Source organism: Mercenaria mercenaria, unplaced genomic scaffold (genome assembly GCF_021730395.1).
Source record: "Mercenaria mercenaria strain notata unplaced genomic scaffold, MADL_Memer_1 contig_590, whole genome shotgun sequence".
In the NCBI taxonomy this organism is placed as follows: Eukaryota; Metazoa; Mollusca; class Bivalvia; order Venerida; family Veneridae; genus Mercenaria; species Mercenaria mercenaria.
In genome coordinates this window covers 27,095-47,139 of record NW_026463472.1, presented here as the reverse complement: position 1 = coordinate 47,139, position 20,045 = coordinate 27,095, and the positions used below count along the sequence as shown (strand labels likewise).

At 37.6% G+C, this 20,045-nt stretch overlaps 3 protein-coding genes across 3 annotated transcripts; all 3 read right to left on the bottom strand.

Moving 5' to 3' along the window:
* Window positions 1-2,382: 2,382 nt before the first annotated feature.
* LOC128554648 (BTB/POZ domain-containing protein 6-A-like) lies at window positions 2,383-7,587 on the bottom strand. Its single transcript, XM_053535942.1, has 4 exons — window positions 7,455-7,587; window positions 5,887-6,141; window positions 4,489-4,675; window positions 2,383-3,924 (listed from the first exon to the last, which is right to left on the bottom strand). Exons 1-4 carry the CDS (start codon window positions 7,571-7,573, stop codon window positions 3,094-3,096), a joined length of 1,392 nt encoding a protein of 463 aa, XP_053391917.1. The 5' UTR covers window positions 7,574-7,587; the 3' UTR covers window positions 2,383-3,093.
* A 4,847-nt stretch (window positions 7,588-12,434) lies between these two features.
* Window positions 12,435-15,604, bottom strand: LOC128554650 (uncharacterized). Its single transcript, XM_053535945.1, has 4 exons — window positions 15,405-15,604; window positions 15,127-15,206; window positions 14,661-14,806; window positions 12,435-12,512 (listed from the first exon to the last, which is right to left on the bottom strand). The coding sequence occupies exons 1-4, from the start codon at window positions 15,407-15,409 to the stop codon at window positions 12,435-12,437; spliced, it is 309 nt and encodes a 102-aa protein (XP_053391920.1). The 5' UTR covers window positions 15,410-15,604.
* A 1,528-nt stretch (window positions 15,605-17,132) lies between these two features.
* On the bottom strand, window positions 17,133-19,227 carry LOC128554649 (uncharacterized). The gene is made up of 3 exons (XM_053535943.1): window positions 19,213-19,227; window positions 18,313-18,967; window positions 17,133-18,145 (listed from the first exon to the last, which is right to left on the bottom strand). The coding sequence occupies exons 1-3, from the start codon at window positions 19,225-19,227 to the stop codon at window positions 17,133-17,135; spliced, it is 1,683 nt and encodes a 560-aa protein (XP_053391918.1).
* Window positions 19,228-20,045: the final 818 nt, after the last annotated feature.

Genomic DNA, 20,045 nt, shown 5'->3' with positions numbered 1-20,045 from the left:
CCCAAAATATTAACAAGGTACACTTAATATAAAAAAAAATTGTCTCCGACTTTTTTTCAGGAAATCAAGTTTAATCCATTGATTGAGACCATGTTAAAGTACTTGGGTGAGCCATATGTGTCAGGGGAGGTAGTACATGGAGGTACGGTATTGTTATAATGACACTAGGTTAGATTTTGACCGCTGTTCGAGACTCTTAATCTCCGGGTATCTACCTATAACTTATATGAATATGTTGGTAGGTATCTAAGCTTTACATTTAAGCTACTTACAAGTCCATATAATGCCATCAGAGCTCAGGACAGGTATCAGTAATAGACCAAACTTGTTATATGCGGTAGGGTGCTGGCAAAGACTAAGCTGGTCCAACCGGGGAGCCGTGAGAATTGCTCCAATGGTGTCGTTGGACTCAGTGAAGATAGTGCCTGCCTTGACTGCTCTAAAAAGTTCATATTTTGAGAATATTACCGAACTTTAACCTATGACCTTGACCCCTAGCCGACCGGATTTGAACCAAACTTGGCCTGTTTTCTCTAGGTACTGGCTTGCCCTTTGCATTAAGGTATCATTTATTTATTAAAATAGGACATCAGGTTATGAAGATATGACTCCTCTGACAAGGCCAATCCCTATATTTAATATATGAAGAAGTATGCATATTTTCACGAAAAATGGTACATGTTTAGACTGTCCCACGACGAAACCGTAGTTTGTCAAAATATACAAATTACACGTCTGTTTAGAAAATATTTACATTTAATTTATAGAAGTTATTTCATAAAAATATCTCGTGTTTGGACATTTTAGAATTATTTGAAGTTAACACTTACCTTGCTAAATTTCTATAATGAACTTGTCCATCCTTCAATTTGGACAGTACCATTAACTGTTACAAAGGGTGCTATCCAAAAAGATACTTACTGAATGGCGAACAGTGCAGATCATGATCAAACTGCACGGATATGCAGGCTGATCATGATCTACACTGATCGTAAAGGCAGAATCAATCTTGTCCAGCAGGTTAAAGGTTATTGAAAAACACGGACTTTTTCCGCACGGAAAAGTACGGAAATACAGCTGATATCCTAAATTACGTACAGACGATGGAACAGATAATATTGTCTTTTTGACATAGACTTTCAGATAGTGTCATTTTCTATAAAAAAAGTTTTATTTGCAGTTATTTACCCCAAATAAATATTTCATAAGCACTTTTTCCTTATTGTACGGCTAATATTTTAAGGAAAAATTGCAAAGTTCAGCAAATTTTTCCGATGGCGTGTAGAAAATTGTTTTCATACTCGTTTTTAGTCAATATTTCGTCGGCATTCAGTGGGACACTAACCGTATTCCGTAGTTTCCCTTTGTCAACGGTGTAGCAGAAAATTTCACCAACGGTGCTGTAGTAAGAAATAATCCCTATCACCGGGCGACAAAGCGACAATGCGACAATGCGAGATTTTACTAATTCTCGCAACTATGTATATTGGATTTCAATTTCACGATGCGAGGTTTAAAAAAGACAAGCGACAATTAAGACGATAATTGTCGCCCTCTTAACCTCGCGAGGATTGTTAAATGTCGCATGTAAGTATGTTTTCGGACAAGGCGACAACGCGATAATTATCGCGTTGTCGCGTGTTGGCGAGGCGACAATTTAAGTGGCACGAACAGGATTCCGTACATCAGTCGTTAGAGTCATAAAATGTAAAGCACTGGCCATAAAATCAACCCTCTCTGATATTACTTTCTGAAAAAAAAATTACAATATCTCTTGCCTCTGTCTCTAACGTTGAGATGAGCCTAGAGAGAAAATGTTTTTCTGAGAAAATATCAGTGTCAGTATGAAGAAACTAATAATATTATTACAGATTATTTGATCTCAACAGACTTTGTAAGTCTAACTAAATGTACGCGGAGCGAAATTATTATACCGTTTGGCTTGATCTTTGAGAAAAGCTATGTATTCTGATCACTCTACTATTCACTTCCTAGTCATGTTAATAATAAAAAAATAAGTGCGGTAAAGACCCAGATGGGGCTCAGATCAGTAACCTCCGGGTTGGGCGACCGGCTCCTTAATCACCAGGCTACCGCAATTCCGTAAGTAAGATGGTTGCTAAATACTGTAAACGGTTAATTAGATATGAGCCACGCCATGGAAAAACCAACATAGTGGCTTTGCGACCAGCATGGATCCAGACCAGCCTGCGCATCCGCGCAGTCTGGTCAGGATCCATGCTGTTCGCTAACGGTTTCTCTAATCGCAGTAAGCTTTAAAAGCGAACAGCATGGATCCTGACCAGACTGTGCGGATGCGCAGGCTGGTCTGGATCCATGCTGGTCGCAAACCCACTACGTTGGTTTTGTCATGGCGCGGCTCATATGTATAGACTGCCGCCGTTAAAAGTGAACATGCAATACTTTGAATCATTTTTAGGTACAGCAAGATGAAACATTAAATCTGGTAAAATCATTATGGTAATCAGACTTAAAAGTTATGGCTGTTTCAGAAATTTTATTCCTCATATTAATCATACATCCTGCCAACGCCCAATTTTCTCAACTCCTGTAGCTGACATATCTTTTGAAATCATTCCGTAATAAATAAAATTCTACGTTGTTGAATACCTTCCTGAACGTAACTAACTTTCGCGAATGCCAAATGTTGTGTTGTTCGTTTTGGGACTATGTCGAAGTTCAGTGACTATGTCGACGTTCTGGGGCTATGTCGACGTTCAGGGACTATGTCGACGTTCTGGGACTATGTCGACGTTTTGGGACTATGTCGAAGTTCAGGGACTATGTCGACGTTCTGGGACTATGTCGACGTTCAGGGACTATGTCGACGTTCTGGGACTATGTCGACGTTCTGGGACTATGTCGAAGTTCAGGGACTATGTCGACGTTCTGGGACTATGTCGAAGTTCAGGGACTATGTCGACGTTCTGGGACTATGTCGACGTTCAGGGACTATGTCGAAGTTCAGGGACTATGTCGACGTTCAGGAACTGTGCCGAAGCCCTAATGAAGTATGACAATTTAAAAGCATCCACTGAATGACTCCGTGTAAACCAAACAAAAACAAAATTGTTAATGAAACAAAATGCCTGGGATCTGTCCTTCCCTCTCAGAAGTACAGTTTTGAGGAAAACTACTGTTTTTAAACATAAACTGAACTTGTTCGTAATATACCATCTCTTTGCCACAGACACCACGCTTTGTCTGCGGGCCTTCCATATTTAACATGATTGTATACCATGTCATGGCGTCCAGTCTTATAGCATTGCTTAATAAGATATCACACATTTCTATGTCTGCATTAGACTCAATAATTAGGTTGTTTTGTGCTATAATTTCTTGTTTGTTATTCAGTATTCTTACAGCTACATCATATTCTGACATTCCTGTAAAACAACCATATACAACCACTCCGTGTAATGTAATATCTCTTGAGCTTTGAAACCTGATCGAATCGAAAATATAATTCCCAACATTCCAAGCACCGGAAGTAGTTTCAAACCTGACGACACGTGTAAGCGCGCGCCTCCTGGAAATAAATGGACCGACAGATGGTGACGTTCTACTGTGAAAATACCTGAGAATTTGTGTGATTTCGTCCTTCGTCAGAAGGCCCTGCGGTGGCACATTTTCTGCGAAATATTCCAAATCTAACAAAGGAAATCGCACAAAATATATGAGTTTACCGAGAACTCGACTTCTGTTGTCCGGAGTTGGTGACAGTTTCTGTCTCTTGCACTCCTTTGCCGACCAGTGACAGACTGCTTCGTAAATCTTGCTTTCGTCCGCTTTGAGATCATCAGAATGTATAATCTTCTTTAAACAGGCACCGCACAAATTTTGGAATGAGGCTGTCTGTAAAACTGCGTGCGCATTCTTGAATATGTATTGAAGACAATGTTTCTACCAGAAAAAAATAAAATAATTATATGCAGTGTGCATTATCTTTGAAGAGACTGCAAACATGGCTAGATAATAAATACATACAGAATTCATGAAAAATAAATAGAAGATATAAAAGTTAAAAAATAAAATTCCCTTTTTCTCAAGATATTTTAATTCAATTCAGAGTTCGTGCTACTGCAAAAACATACTCCAGTCCTCTATTAACAAGTAATTGGTCTGATACCAAAACCGTTTGACAATTTTTGTCTGACTATAAATGCAATGTAGAAAAAAAATATTTCGTTCGCATTTTTTTAGCAAATATATGTAAAGAAGTCCTAGTAAATTAATGTCACAACTCTTCTTGTTCACCTAGAGCTAATATGAATAAGTTATATTTGTTTCAAAACTCAACGCTCATCAATTCATCACGCTAAATTAAACTCATACTCGGCATATTAGAACACCAGGGTTGACCAACAAAAGCTATCTTAATTTCTTTTAGAATGGGTGTTACCTTCAGTTAAGTGGTAACCTTTATCAATAAGAATCGCTATCAAGAACCTGTCGATTCATGTTTACCTCCAGTTCAACTTCCTTATACTCGTGCGCTTGTTCCAGCAACGTGCACACACTCTCTGTATCAATATCTGCAGTTAATTTCTCACAACATTTCGTCACCAAACCTTGAAGCTTGTACTTCTTCGCCGCATACAACAGTGGTAACACCGTTTTAGTGGTAAGGTCCACCTCATCTGTGTATATATACCTAAATAAAAATGTTAACAGTATCAGTAATATTATTTACATTTCACACATGTGTCTTAAATTGTTTAACAGTCAACATGTCCCAGACGTGTACAATAGACTAATGGTTTTGTTAAATACATCTTTATACCTACCATATATGATGTGATTATAAGAGAAAACTGTGTTCATATCTCGGACGTGAAACAGTAAAAACGGCACCTAGTGAAACACGCAGAACTAAAGAGCATATCGCTAATCTCACGGCAGTAAGATTTTTAAACAGAACCGTGTGGTAGATGTGTAAATGAAATTCTGAATGCGTGCGTGCCATACAAATTAGAATAACTTTGTTAGACTTGACGCCTTTTTAGTAGAATGTCACTTACATATGACAGTCTGTTAGCTTGCCCAGTGTTCTAGGATTTCTTGCTAATATACTCAGCGTCACTGAAAAGTTACCACCCTAATGGCCCTTATATTTTAAAAATCGCACTGGACTGTGTTAAAAGCATAAGAAGACTTTAAATAAATGACGCAACTGAGACGTCACTGGTGTAAAGAGTTGTCAAATTCGATTAACTCCATTTGAGGCACGGGCTGCACGTGCAAAATGACTTTTTCCGGCAATGTCGACATGTACGAAAATTCTATCGCAAATCATTAATCGCACTTAGTCGACAGACTAAAAGGAATACGTTAAAAAATCCAGAATATCCTTGCTAAGAATGCCACGTTTAAGGCACGATCAATGCCATCAGACCATTGACATGGTTGACGCCGAACTTCCATGTCGTGAAATTGCACGTCGTATGTGCTGTTCTCACCTGACAGTCACGAAATGGGTTAGGAGACATGATCAGACAGGGTCTATGAGTAATAGACCGCGTACAGGCCATGAAAAAGTGACGTAGATATTGTATAAACAAGTAAAGAGGTATATATTAAGTGGTAACTTTTCAATGACGCCAAGTATATTTATCTGTTCTCCACAAGTAACATATAGTTTCCAAACATGAATCGGAGGCGATGACAGACCTTTGATCGCATTGTCTTTACCCAGTTTCCACGGACAGCATACGTCTTGCCCGACATTTGCACCTCACGGTCTGAAGTCTGCAATATATATACTAATTGCGCTAGATGGATGGGCACAAGCAGAAAATGCCTGGTGAAGAAACGCTGATTGCGGAAAGTGCAAAGTGACATGCTTTATTTGCCGTTTGTACATACCCTAACAGTTTGTTGAATATTTTTGGTTCTATATCTCCAACAGTAAAGACATTCTCACTATTATGGCTTCCACACAGTTTGGAGAAGAACACAGAACTGCGGCTGGCCGGGGACGAATTTGTGCGCCTTGATGATTTCTCTTTTTTTTCCGTTTTCAATGTGGAAATGACGTCAGTGAGAAAACTGGCTTTTAACATTTGCTTGTTACATTCTGCAAGACTTTTACCCGACTGCCAGTCATGGTTAAAGTTAAAACTGAAATCGGAATAGTGTCTATATACAGTGATACATTTAAAAATAATATTTGAAATACATTTTGAATTATATTCGCTCCTGGTATGTAGAAAGCTTAAATCTCTCCCAAGTCCGCTTCCTGGAAAATGATGTTAGAAGGAACTACCGTGACTATGGTGATGTTAACACCAGCGACATCTGTTCAGATCATCTTATAGTAGATAGGAAGTTTCTCAGCTTCAACCATATCTAGTGTAAAAGTCATTGTAATATTCATATTAAACCTTGAACATTTTGGTAATAGTTTTATTAAACCGTCTGGCTTACAATACCCTTCCAGCTCTCTTACAAAGGACCTTCTTATAGACTTTATTTACTGTTATTTTATTTAGCATCCAGCAGAAAGTGTCTTGTCTTTTTGTATATGATGTTGCTATAACATGATTTATACTATGAGACAGCTGTGTTCCGTCGTCTATCTGTGTTTTCAAAACCTCTTAATACAGTACATACGGGAACTTACAACACGCACTCCTTGGCTATATTCCTTTGACTACTCAGAACAGTTTTCTCGAAATTCAAGTGTTATCATAGTACACTGTTCTTCTCTGGTTCCCAGTCCTATTGAGATCATTCACAGTGGACAGAAACCAATGTCGTAAATATTTACTACGTGTTTGTTCTGTATTCATCAGGTTTTATTTAGAGCAGTCCACATAATCTAATCTTTCCAGAACACTACTCTGGGGTTATTGGTCAGTATGTGACTTCAAGAAATTATCCTATTCCACCATCCAGAGGAACATTGATGGTTGGGGGTGAAGTGGAGGTATTGGTCAGTACGTATCTATTTTTGATGTTGTGGCAGTATTGAAGTTCCTGTACCACGATAGAGGGAGATGAAATGGAGGTTTAATTAGTGTGTGTCTTCAAGCAGGTATCTGTACGACAATCTAGAGGAACATTGGTGGCTGGCGTTGACTGAGTGATTAATATGCAGCTTCAAGAAGGTATCTATTTCGTAGTGTCGCGTTATATAAAACAATTATTTAAAGCTTTGTAGGATTCATTACATTTACTTACTTAAAATATAAATGAAGCTGGTCAACCTACGCCAGTTTCTTCAGCGGACTTTCCTTTTATTTTATTATATTTAAAATTGAGAATGTCATCAAATTATTCAACTTTTTGAACACTGTGAGATCTTAGTCCATGATAAAACTAGCAAACACGTTTCAAGCTTATTTACGTTAAAAACAACAACAAAAACCCCATTAATTGCAACCGACTGCATGTGTCCGCATTATATTAAAAATAGGATTTAGATTTCTCACCTCACAGACTTGTCTGACGAAGGTGCTGACTTATTAGAAGTAGGTCTACTTGTTCGTCTGAAAATTCCTTTACTATTTCCTCGCTGTCTAGTCAAAAAGCTCTGTTGTCTTGTAGACATGTTTGTTTTAACTCACAGTATACCAGTCAGGTCTGCATTTATACTTCAGTTTTCCTCGGACAGAATCTACATAAATTTCACGTTTGGTTACTGCCAGGCACTGGATTCTGCATCATTTATTTCCGATTTTAAGTTTGCTTGTATGAAGAATTTGAATTCCAAATTGAAACGACGGAATAAGCATGCAGTATAAACCAGGTGAACCAAACATCAGTTTCTTTGATCAGTTTTACTGGATCAATGAATTGAATAGAAAATAAACGAACCAACAGACTTATTTGACAGTAGAAAATTAAAGCGGTGTTAATTTACATTCGCATATACTGTCTATTGTATTTAGGACAGTGAACTAATTAAATAATCAATTTAAAACAATTGTGATTGTTGCTTTCGCATTTTATCTTTTCGAGCGAAGAATTTACTTGTAAGTCTGGGTCCAGGACTAACTGCTATATGCAAATGTAAATATAAAATTCACCGCAATAATTACTCAGTTTTATGTCCAAAATTTACAGCTGTAATTATGCAAGTCTGTGTTCAAAATTTACCACTGTTATTATGCAAGTATAGGTCAAATATTCTTTTTGTTTTTATTCGGTTTAGCGTCGCATCGGCACAATTATAGGTCATATGGCGACTTCCCAACTTTGACTGTGGAGAACCCCCCCCCCCCCCACCCCCACCACAGGTGCCCCTCTGTGTATTATTTCATCGCGGGCAGACACCTTGGTAGAACCAACCGACATTCCGTTAGCCAGCTTGAGGGCTTCCTCACTTGAAGAATTCAACGCCCGGTGAGGCCTGAAGTAAGTGATTTGAAGTCAGCGACCTTAACCACTCGGGCAGGAGACCCCTTGTCCAAAATTTCCCCCTATTATTATGCAAGTATAGGGCCAAATTTACCGCTATTTTTATACAACTTCACGTAAAAATTACCCGCTCGTTCACTCTGACGTGATCTAAACCTATACATAGCACCCAAATTATTATGTTGAAATAAAAAGCACCACTCATCGGTTTGGGTGTCGGAAGGGGGGTGTTTTCCAGTACCCCCATATCCCGTTGGCTGTAAAGAGGCACACGTCTCAAAACAGCCCCTCCTTTCTATGGAAAATGAAACTTTAGGCATGTTGTTGCCATCTAGAACCCATAATTTTGCCATGAACATGTAGCTGGAAAATGCAAACCATATGCAGTTGAGACTGGGTACTAATCTCTCTCATATCAGATCAGAATTTCAGACAAAAAATGCGATACACCTTATTTATTAAAAAAAGAAAAACGCACGGGATAAGTCACTCGACCAAAATATGACGGCTTAATATATGCAGTGTAACTTGGCTGAATCAATTAGTGCCACTCCTCCTGAAAACACCTGTACTAACGCGGAGATTCAAACAGCAGTATGTAGTCCGGACAAACGTAAAACTATGGAATGATGAGTCAGCGAACTATAAAAAGGTAAAATTTGGCGCGATTGTCGACGTATTTCAAACTTCCTAATAGTGCCCCAGTCTAGTGTATAAAATATGTATAAACTATTAGTGGGCATGTAAAACATTCGTAAGTAGACATAATTGTAAAAAAAAAGGATTAGTACTGGAACCCGTTTCAAGGTAATTCGTTTGCTATGTCTTAAGTTCACTCGCATGTTTAAATAACTCCGTCATTATTCCAAGAAAAAGACTTGCGTAGTGCGTTTGTTGTGTCCCTACAACTTGCATTGAGTGTCAATGTTCACGTAAGTTGGTTGCTGCAAGCGGGGGCTTTCCAGTTTGATGGCGGCGGCATATGATATTGCATTACAAAGATATATTGAGTGATCATGGTATCATATAACTGGACCTCGGACTTGTTGACATTGACAGACCAATTTTGCTTAATTACGGATTGTTTGCAGTGACACTTCGAAGATCTGCTCCGGCTTGACAGGTTTTGCTGGACATCAACCTTAACGGCGTTTGCTGATGAGATTTGCTGGACCTCAAACTTGACAGCAGTAGAGGACGAGACCAAAACGTTCAGGTATCTACCTTGCGTGAGAAATATGTATATCTTATGGTGGCTGATTTAGGACATTTTATTATTTCGTGTTGGCATGCGCACGGTTTATGTAGGAAATTTCGTTCTGTCATCCTCGCGTGAGCGCCAACGCGCCATAATGAAACTTTTTTTTATTTCGTGCTTGCGCGCGCGCCATCAACAAAAGTTTCTTGTTGGCGCATTGGAGCGCACGCCAAGACGAAATGAACTGATCCGTTGTTTCACGATGGTGCGCACGCCATTAACAAAGATTTCGTTTTGGAATGTTGTCACGCACCAAGACGAAAGAAAATGTTTCATTGTCTCGCTATAGCGTGCATGCCAGGACGACTCTACGAAAATGCTACATAGCCGCGAGCACGCCAACGTGATATGACGAAACATTATATTTCGTCTTGGCGTGCGCGACAACACGCCAAAACTAAATCTTTGTTAATGGCGAATATGCCAACGTGAAATAAAACGTTTCGTTCTGTCGTGTTTGGACCAACCCAGAGGCATTCAGTGGACCCTCATGGGAAAACTTGAAGACCTTGACTTTGCGGATGACATTGCCCTGCTGTCGCACTCTCATGCAAACATGCAAGAAAAGACGGAGAGACTGACCAACATCGCCAGGACTACAGGACCGGAAATAAACGTGGGGAAAACGAAAATTCTACGGGTCAACGCCACTCGGGAAGCACCTATCAACATCGATGGAGGTCGACTTTTTCACCTACCTTTGCAGCGTTTTCAGCAAGACAGGAGGAGCCGACGAGGACGCCAAGTCTAGGATCAGCAAAGCGCGGCATGCTTTCGTCACCCTAAGACCAGTGTGGAGAAACGAGAACCTCAGTCTACACATTGAGTTAAGGCTGTTCAACACCAACGTCAAGTCGGTGTTACAGTACGGTTCGGAGACGCACAAAGAGCTTGGACAGCAAGTTGCAAGTCTTCATCAACACCTGTCTGAGCCAGATCTTGCGCATCAGATGGCCAAAGCGAATTTCCTACGAGGAACTGAAGCGCGGCACGAAGCAAGACCCAATCACCAAGATCATCCAGATCCAAAAGTGGAGTTGGGTCGGACACACCCTGCGCAGAGGCCAGGCCAACATTCCACGCCACGCCTTGGCCTGGAACCCATAGGGGAAGCGGAAGAGAGGACGACCAGTCACCACCTGGAGAAGAACTCTACAGGCGGACCTCAAGCTCACCAATATGATCTAGGGTGAAGCCAAGAGAGCAGTCCAAGACAGAGGGAGATAGAGAGCCCTATGTTCCGATCGTAGCGAAGAGGACCAAGTAAGTAAGTCTGTCGTGTTATTAGTATCGCTTCGACGAGTTGGCGTGTGCGCCTGAACAACACACGAAATTTCGTGATTTGTAGGCACGGGGACTAGGACGACACAGTGAAATGTGATTTATAGTTCAAACATCTTTTTTATCCAATGACAAGCGAAGGATTTTAAAAAAGTAACCAACTTTTTTTCATATTATTTCATAACTGAAAAAATTGGTCCACTTAATCATGAAGTAGTACAAAATTAATGAGTATTCATTGTTCCGCCTACTATGGATTTCCCACATTCAGGAAATAATTAAAGGAGTGCCCCAATGATCAATTTTAGGACATTTTATCTTTAATATTTTTATAAATGACATTTTTTATTTTGTTCAGCAATCTACTCTATACAACTATGCAGATGACAATACTTCAGTCATGCAGATCTAAACACCTTCAAATACACCTTAGAAACAGAAAGTAAATCTTTAATAATCTGGTTTGACATTAACCATATCCATCGAGAAAAATTTCAGTTTATATTGTGTAGGAAGCAAAACAATAAGTCAGTAAAATCCTTTCAAATTGACCGAAATGAAATTATATGTGAAGATGAATTTAAACTTTCAGGAATTAATCTTGATTACCTCTTAAATTTTGCAAAACTTTTATTAAATCCAACTTTAATTACTGTCCGTTAATTTGGCACTTTTGTAGCAAAAGAAATAGCCTACAGAAAAAATGGAAAAAAATATAGAGCACTTAGGATTGTTTTTGACGATTTTTGTAGCAAACAATCCATATTTACCAGAATTCGTATGTTTAAATAACTACAAATTAATCAGCAACACGTCAACATTTCTAACAACTTTTAATATTTCCATTTTTGTCACATACAGCAATATTATCTAAACATCAAGTAGCCTTTTTTTCTATTATTACAGAATCAATTCCTTATATACTATAGCAAGTTTAAAACAGTTCAGGAAAAACACGTGGAAAACGAGTTAATTATTAGGAACCGGCGGAATATGAATATAAAGATATGTCGGCGGTACATTATGTAATAGTGATAAACCATGATATCAAGGTGCCGTCGGCTATAAGGTTAACAAATATATGAGCCGTGCCATGGGAAAACCAGCATAGTGGGTTTGCGACCAGCATGTATCCAGACCAGCCTGCGCATCCGCGCAGTCTGGTCAGGATCCATGCTTTTCGCTAACGGTTTCTCTAATTGCTATAGGCTTTGACAGCGAACAGCATGGAGCCTGACCAGACTGCGCGGATGCGCAGGCTGGTCTGGATCCATGCTGGTCGCACACCCACTAAGTTGGTTTTCCCATGGCACGGCTCATATATCGTTTACGACAATTTTGCTTCCTCATATGACACAATGTCATTACTAAACAAAGTTCATATGACATCACGTCATCTAGGTAGGCTCAGAACAATTGCCACTGAAACACTTAAATCAATTCACAATATGTCACCAGAAAATTTAAGATCTCTAATAAAGATTCTTCTTATAATTTCAGGTATGTAAATATGTTAGAAGTCCCCAGGGTGAAGACTGTCAGGTATGGCAAAAATACATTTAGGTTTGAGGCTGTCAGGGTGTGGAACAGTCTGCCAAATTAAATCAGGACCATTGATAAGTACAAGGAATTTGTCAGACTGGTCCCCACCTGGATTGGCCCCAAATGCAAATGTGCCATGTGTTTATAGTTCCGCTTTAGTTGCTTCCCCTGTGTGTCTTATTTTTTTCTTAGTTTTTGTTTTAGTTTCTTTTTTTGTGCTTTGCTTGCTTTGTCATCTGCAACCAGTGGCTTTAAATGTACTTTTTATTTGTGTGTGTAATCCTTGTCTTCTCTTTTAGTTTTAGTTACAGAATGTTGTATGCTGGTGATGCAAATGTCTTCGTCAGCTGCTTTAAGTTGTTTTTATGTTGCTAAAACATGTATGTGATTTTTTCTTTTATGTTGTTTTAATATGTATGTTGTAAATTGTGACTCTTCTTATTTGCTTAGTATCAGCTTCTTTTTTATGTTGCTTTAAATGTGTTTTAATACATTGTATGTATGTGGTAAATTGCTTTTTCTTTTTATTTGCTAGTAGCTATGTTTTATGTTGCTTTAATGTGCTGTAACATGCATGTGATAATTTGTGATTTGTTCTTAGAGTCAGATATGTTTTATTTGCTTTAATGTGCTTTAACATGTATATGCATTTTATTACAGCTGTTTTACTTATGTTGAGCTTATTTACATGTGTTTGTCGGAAAATAGCTCTAAGGCGTAAAAAAAGGTTTGTTTCCGGTATCCCGACCTACCCTAAATTTTTGGCCCGACCCTTAATGTTTTTATGGCCTTGAAGAATACTTTTTCAATTTTTAACAAAAAGTTGCAAAACTGCATTTTTTTATGCTTTAAAAATGGCCAGTAAAGTTAGAAATCAACTTACTGATGCTCTAAAGGCATAACCCCCTTATTTGTATTCATTTTTTGACACAAAAGATAATTTCCGAAAAGTCTCCCTAAATACCCGCCCCCCCCCCTCCAAAAAAAATCCAACCTACCTACCCTAATTTTTTGAGTATGTTACCGATTTTTTTCACAGGCACCAGTATCGGACCTGGGACAAAAATATGTTTGTTTTCATCCTAAATGAGTTAAAAATGAAAAATATGTAGTGAAATATGAGCCCCCTTCAAAATATACATATCCTCGTGTGCCCGTGAGCCGTTCCTATAAGGATTTCCAGCAAAAATGCATTTATAATCTATAACACTTTAAGAAAATTTTTATCTTACCTTATTAACTGTTCCTTTCCCTTTCAATCCATGCAGTATTTTCATAAAAGTTTTCTAATTTATAAGAAGAAAATCACAGAAAAACAGCAACTGTCAGTTAAAATGTCGGCCATATTGGCATGCCCTTGTGACGTCACACCAAGTCACGTGTTCAAAATGATTTACAGTCAACTCGTCCCCCAGTCAACTCGTCCCCGATTTGGTCATTTCGTCCCCCTTGGCGATTTCAAATTGGTCATTTCGTCCCCCCTTTTCGGCCCCCTTTTTTAAAAATTATTTTTGAATAATTTTCAAAATAAGATAAATTAATTCTTTCTTTTTTATAAAAAAGAAGTATATTTAATGCTAAAAATATAAATATGTTTTTGTTTGTTTAAAAAAAAATGCGTCAAAAACAATCAATTGAACCAGAGGATTTTCTGGATTTTTTTATGTTTTTTTTTTATTATTATTATTATTATATTATTTTTTATTATGTAAGTCTGCAGGATTGATTTTTTAATATTCGTATTTTTTCTGCTTAATTTCCAACTTTTGAATAAGATTAATTTCCTAAATATAATCAACTATTAGCACATTTTATTCCGTCAATCAACACCTTCTGATGCAATTAAATACCATTAACACCTTCCAATCAGTCCAATCAAGACTTTTAATGTGATTAATATCCTTCTTTTATTATAACCAGTTAACTGACTAATATTTTCAGTACAGTTTTATTATTATTTTTTTTTGGCAAGTCTGCGAAAACAGTTGATTTTTTAATGTTCGTATTTTTAATATAAGACTACACCTTTTTTATAACAAATAATTTCATCCGTCCGTCTTTTTAACTTTTACCGCGTTTCATTCAGTTAATCAACAACTTCTCAAGCAATTAATCAGCATTAACACCTTCCAATCAGCGTATTTTAACAAGTTGAATAAAATACTAAATTTATTTTTAAACATTTATTCTACAATACCTGCTCAAGATCCATTTGAATTTCGTCATCTGTTACGCTATTGTGATCATCGTCTACTGGCGGAATTTTCAGTTCACATGGTGCACATATAAATGCCAAATCTGACCCAGCAGCAACAGCAGCCTTATACTGTTTTACGGTGATACCTGTAAATTAATGAGAAAAACAATTTTCTTAAAGACGCGGCCCAAACTAAATTTTTTAAAAGAGATTGACCAAATAAGTTTGCACGAAGTTCACGTGGGCAGAAAAGGTAGGTCACTAGATTATGACGAATCTTTATGATATAATCTATTTCGTTTTGTACTAATTTGTAACATAATTGATACAATTCTATTATTACTCTTACTTATCATTTTCTCGATTTTAAACTGGGTATGAGAAATGTTACGTTGTTCTCATATCAGAACAGCGGATGATGATACGGATCAGGTCCGAAAATTAAAATATATATAAAAAATCTTACCTGTTGATCCACATTTTCTGTGCTGCCAGTTACCGCACATATCACACGAAATTGCATGATGGTGAGCATGCACTCTCTTGCTGCAAAAGATGCAGAGAGGTGGAGACGACGACATTCTAAGCACTTTATATTAAAGTCAGTCAATATTAATCCTATAGATCTTTGCGCGTCTAACACAGAATAAAAATCTAAATTTAATACAGAAAATTTATATATCTTATAATCCTTCGTCAAATAACTTTAACACAGTGATAATTAAGCAGAAAGTGATTGCTTACCTCATATAGAAAGTTTATATACATTTGGACGCCGGTAGTTCAAAGACAGTTGCAATCATTAGTCTCTATTATTTCGGTGCTTTGATGTTGTTTTTTCGTACTTTCAACAAATTGTTTTCTTAACTGTCCTCTCTGTTATAATATAATTATCACCTTTACAATGTCGCATTATCACCTATTAATTAAAGTACCGCATATCTTATCTTTTGATTACTAAGCAAGTTATTCCAAGAAATATTACAACTTTTACTTAAAAAAAAAAAAAAAAAAAAGTAAAGCACACTTGAATTACTGGGTCAAAACGTGCAGAGCCTTATTACATTAAATACACTAAATATATCCGCAAATGGAACTACTTTTCCTTTATAAATTATCTGGAATAAAATTCTACTCTTTTAATTAGTTAAAATAGATTTGTTTCACAAATGTGATTAAAATGCAAAAGACATATCAAATTTACAAAATCCTATCTTATAATTATATGCGCGTGTCGAATAGCCAAAAATAGTGTCCTATAAATATATGCACTAATTATAGTAACCGGTTTTTGGAATAACCTACTAGCGCTTAGTCATCACTAAATCCATGTTATGTGTAAAGTGGGTCACAGCTCGTTGGATCTAGAACCATGTTTGATCGTGGGAGACGTGATCTTTTCTCTGCATGTCTCATTGCCGAATTCCCGTTATTTATATAAATTATACCATAAGCTGAAATGCACATATCTAAATTATCTTGACATCAATTGCAAATCGTTTGAACATACTTGAGTTCCCCCATAGATGACAAAAAAAAAATGCTGTTATCTTGCTTCAACCTTTAATGTACATTGTTGGCTATAATATTTTCACTATTGGAAGCATAACTGTTCTTTGCAGAATATTTGTATTTCCTCATGTTGTACATATGTACCTGAGATGAAATAAAGAATTTGTCTGTCTGTCTGTCTGTCTTGTGATTAGAAGTGTGTCAGTATTTAATTGATTGACTACTTACATGGGATTCTATTAATCCTTTAATTTTCATTTGCATTCTAATTATCAATTATCTAATTATCAGTTCTAATTACAACTAGTTATAATTATCGAATAAATTTAAAGTGCCGACAGATTAAAATGTTTGTTAAGTTTAGCGCCACTAAAAGACTTTAATCTAATTATATATACTTCCATTACTAATCAATTAATTTATATTCAATTATACCGATTATTGGCTTCTTTTTTCTTGCTACGAATCGTAAAAAGTTAATTATTGTCTTACTTTTCTTTTTATTTCCAAGGGCATTTTATCATTTTTTATATATATATTCTATAGTGAACTATAAAAAATAACTCAATTGAAAGTCACAATTTTTAGAAAACGATTTTAACTTAATTTAAGTACAAATTTATGTAAGAAAATAAAAAAATCCTCATAATATTTATTGGAATTAAATTACAAAAAGGGGGACGAGTTTATCAAAAGGGGGACGAATTGACCAAAATGGGGACGAGTTGACCAAATTTTATCAAGGGGGGGGACGAAATGACCAATTTTAGGGGACGAAATGACCAAATCGGGGACGAGTTGACTGGGGGACGAGTTGACTGGGGGACGAGTTGACTTGATACCTTCAAAATAAATGATTGTTAGGCCAAGTTATTATTTCATGTGTTTCTCAGTTAACTGTAAATATTAAAACTCTTCAAAGTTAAACAAAACTTTCAAAACTATGAACACATTTTAATTTTATTCTTCTTTTTTACAGTGTGTGCAGTAAAAGTGATCACCTCTTCTGACAACTCTCACTGGTGTGCAGTATGTTAAGTGGACCCAATGCTTGCACGGCTGGCCATTTCTTAAGCCGTCACACTGAGCCCATTTCACGAAGATCAATGAAATACTTCTTGACACTTCTGAAGGGGAGAATTTTTTGCACACACAACACTTATCTTCCTCTTTGTCGCTGTCTGATGATGTTTCTTCATCGCTGTCTTGAATATTAATATGCGATGGACCTGGCTGAGGCTCAGGGGTGTTGTAACTGCGCTTTTCTTGTTTCTTCGGATTCATACTGTTTGATTTCAAAGTTTCCTGTTTTGTTTTCTTGGGTCGGACATTTTGCTCAGATTCATGATCTTTCAGTTTGTTCAAAATACTATCTGTGATTTCTCGACCTGACACAACTTTACTAATAGTGTTACGTGTTTTCTTTTCTTTACTTTTCACTTCTCTAAGCTTTTTCTCCTTCTGCCTGAAGAGATCCTCTTGCTGTGGTGATACATGGTCAATGATGATACCTCCAGGTAAGGTATCTTGGCTGCCTTGATCAATGATGCCTCCAGGCACAGTATCTTGGCTGCAGTGATCTAATGCATTGCTTGATTCTTGATACACTTCTGCTGGTATCAGGTACTCATGAGGAACAGCATCTGAATTGAAGGGACATATGCCTGTCTTCTTGAAACCAGACTGCACATTGTCTGTGGAAAGTGCTTTGGAATAGACTTTGCATGCTATTTCACAAACATTGTACCTACTGATTACAGATGTTGTCTGCCTCATCAGCTTGTGGCATGCAGCGTCATACATTCGCTGGAAAGGCCCGTAACAGGAAACATCCAATGGCTGAAGTATGTGCGAGGTGTGGGCAGGCAAAATAAATAATACAATTCCGTGATCCCTAGCCCACTCACACAAACCAACTGAAACATGAGACCGGTGACCATCAAGCAAAACCAGCAACTTCTGTCCTTCACGACCTGGGACATATTTTATAAAGTGTGTTGTCAGATACTGCCTAAAAAGTGCAAGGTTTGACCAGCCTGAGTCACTTACCGCACCATCAGCACCAGGGGATTTCCTTGCAACAGTTCTTGATTAAGTCTTTTACCCGGAAATACAAAAAACGGTGGTATACTTGACCCACATGCACTTGCACCTCCTATCAAAGTGACGGTTTTCCCTTTACCAGAGGTAACAGCAACTGGACAGTAATCACCGCTGGCTACTATATGTGGGGACTTGTGATCAATGGTAAGCCCTTTCTCATCGATATTATAGATCAGGTGGGGGTTATGTAGAAAGTCATGTTCTTCAAGAGTATTCTTTAAATTTGCAAAGTACTGCTGGACAACAGCTTCTGATGCCTTTCTAGCACGGGCATATTCTAACCCCCTTGGCTTTAGAACTCTAAGTTCAGGCCATCTTCTCAAAAAACCTCTGATCCATTTAATTGTTAATGGCCTATCTTTTGTTCTTTTACCTAGCTGAAATGCAAAATCAGCAGCAATGTCAACACATTCTGAACGGGTATAGCCATATCCAAGACTTGCCATCAATTTAAAGTGATTTTTTAACTTAAGCTCTTCCTCTTTGGAAAATATTGGTGTTTTTCCATGAACTGCTGTTTCATGATCTACTTTGCCTAGTACCCTGTCCCTTAAAGTTGTTACAGGCACCTTGTAAATGGCAGCTGCTCTTTTCACAGGCATCTTATTCACATTGCATTGGTGGTAGGCTTTGGACAATGCTTCTCTAGAATACAGCCTGCCTTTAGGCTTTTTGAGATGCTGTGGATGCTCCTTAAAATAAAGAAAATAAACAGTGAGAGTTTTCAGAAAAGTCACGAAAACCTAACCTTAATAAGTTGGCCTAATACCTTATTTGTTGCATCACGTGACTTTCATTGATAAAATGTAAACAAAGCAGACGTACATTTTTTCCCGGAAAATTAGCTTTTATTACAAAGAATTTCTCAGAAATCTTTTGAGAGTGGGGAAAAATAGTAAGTTTTAGTTGATTGAGAATGAAATTGTGCTAATAATACCTGTTTTTTCCGCATAATTTATCTTCTTCTTCCAAGAAAAAATTTACTACGATAGTAGAAAAAATTTCCACGGTTTGCGCATGCGCGGTGAAAAGATCTCGCGAGATATACGTCAAAACAAAAATGGTGGCGGGTCAAGGGAAGGAACGGCTCATGGGCTCCCAACGATATGTCTACTGAAGGCCAGAATCTCGAGAATCGAGCCTGCGAGCAATGGGTTCACTTCCCGGGCCGTTGTGAAATAAATTCTCTAGACAATTAAACAAACTACCTATCACCATTTCACGTGTACATTTAGCTACAAAATGAGACCGACCCCAAGTCTCTAGCCCTACCATTCATGAAATATCTATCAGAAAACGAGTGCCTTTCTGCTGAAAACAAAACCACATAGATCTAAATTTTTAGTAAACAAACAACATTTTTGTAAACAACCCATCTGTCCAATACATCTTTACCGTTCTGTCCCGTAAAATTGGATACTTAAAATATTCTAACAGAGTAGTCCCCCTTTAAAAAAGAATGCCATTTGTAAAGAAATAGAAGTAAACAATTGTCAAACCTAGTTATGTAAAGTTTAAGCGCTGGGACATTGTTGCAAATGCAGCAAAACGAAGACGTGTAACAGCTTTTTAAAACTGGTGAGTATTTAAAGGCGTTGAACTGCCGAGAAGTGTGGCCCCTTCATGCAGCCCACGGGTTCGGCTCATGCCTAAGTCCAGGCCGTACTCTGGTACTATTTTTAGCACACGAGAGCAGGAAGTGCTCAAAGGTGAGCTTTTGTGGTCGCCCTGGTCGCAATTTTGGCCAAATCTTAATGAAACTTGGTCAGA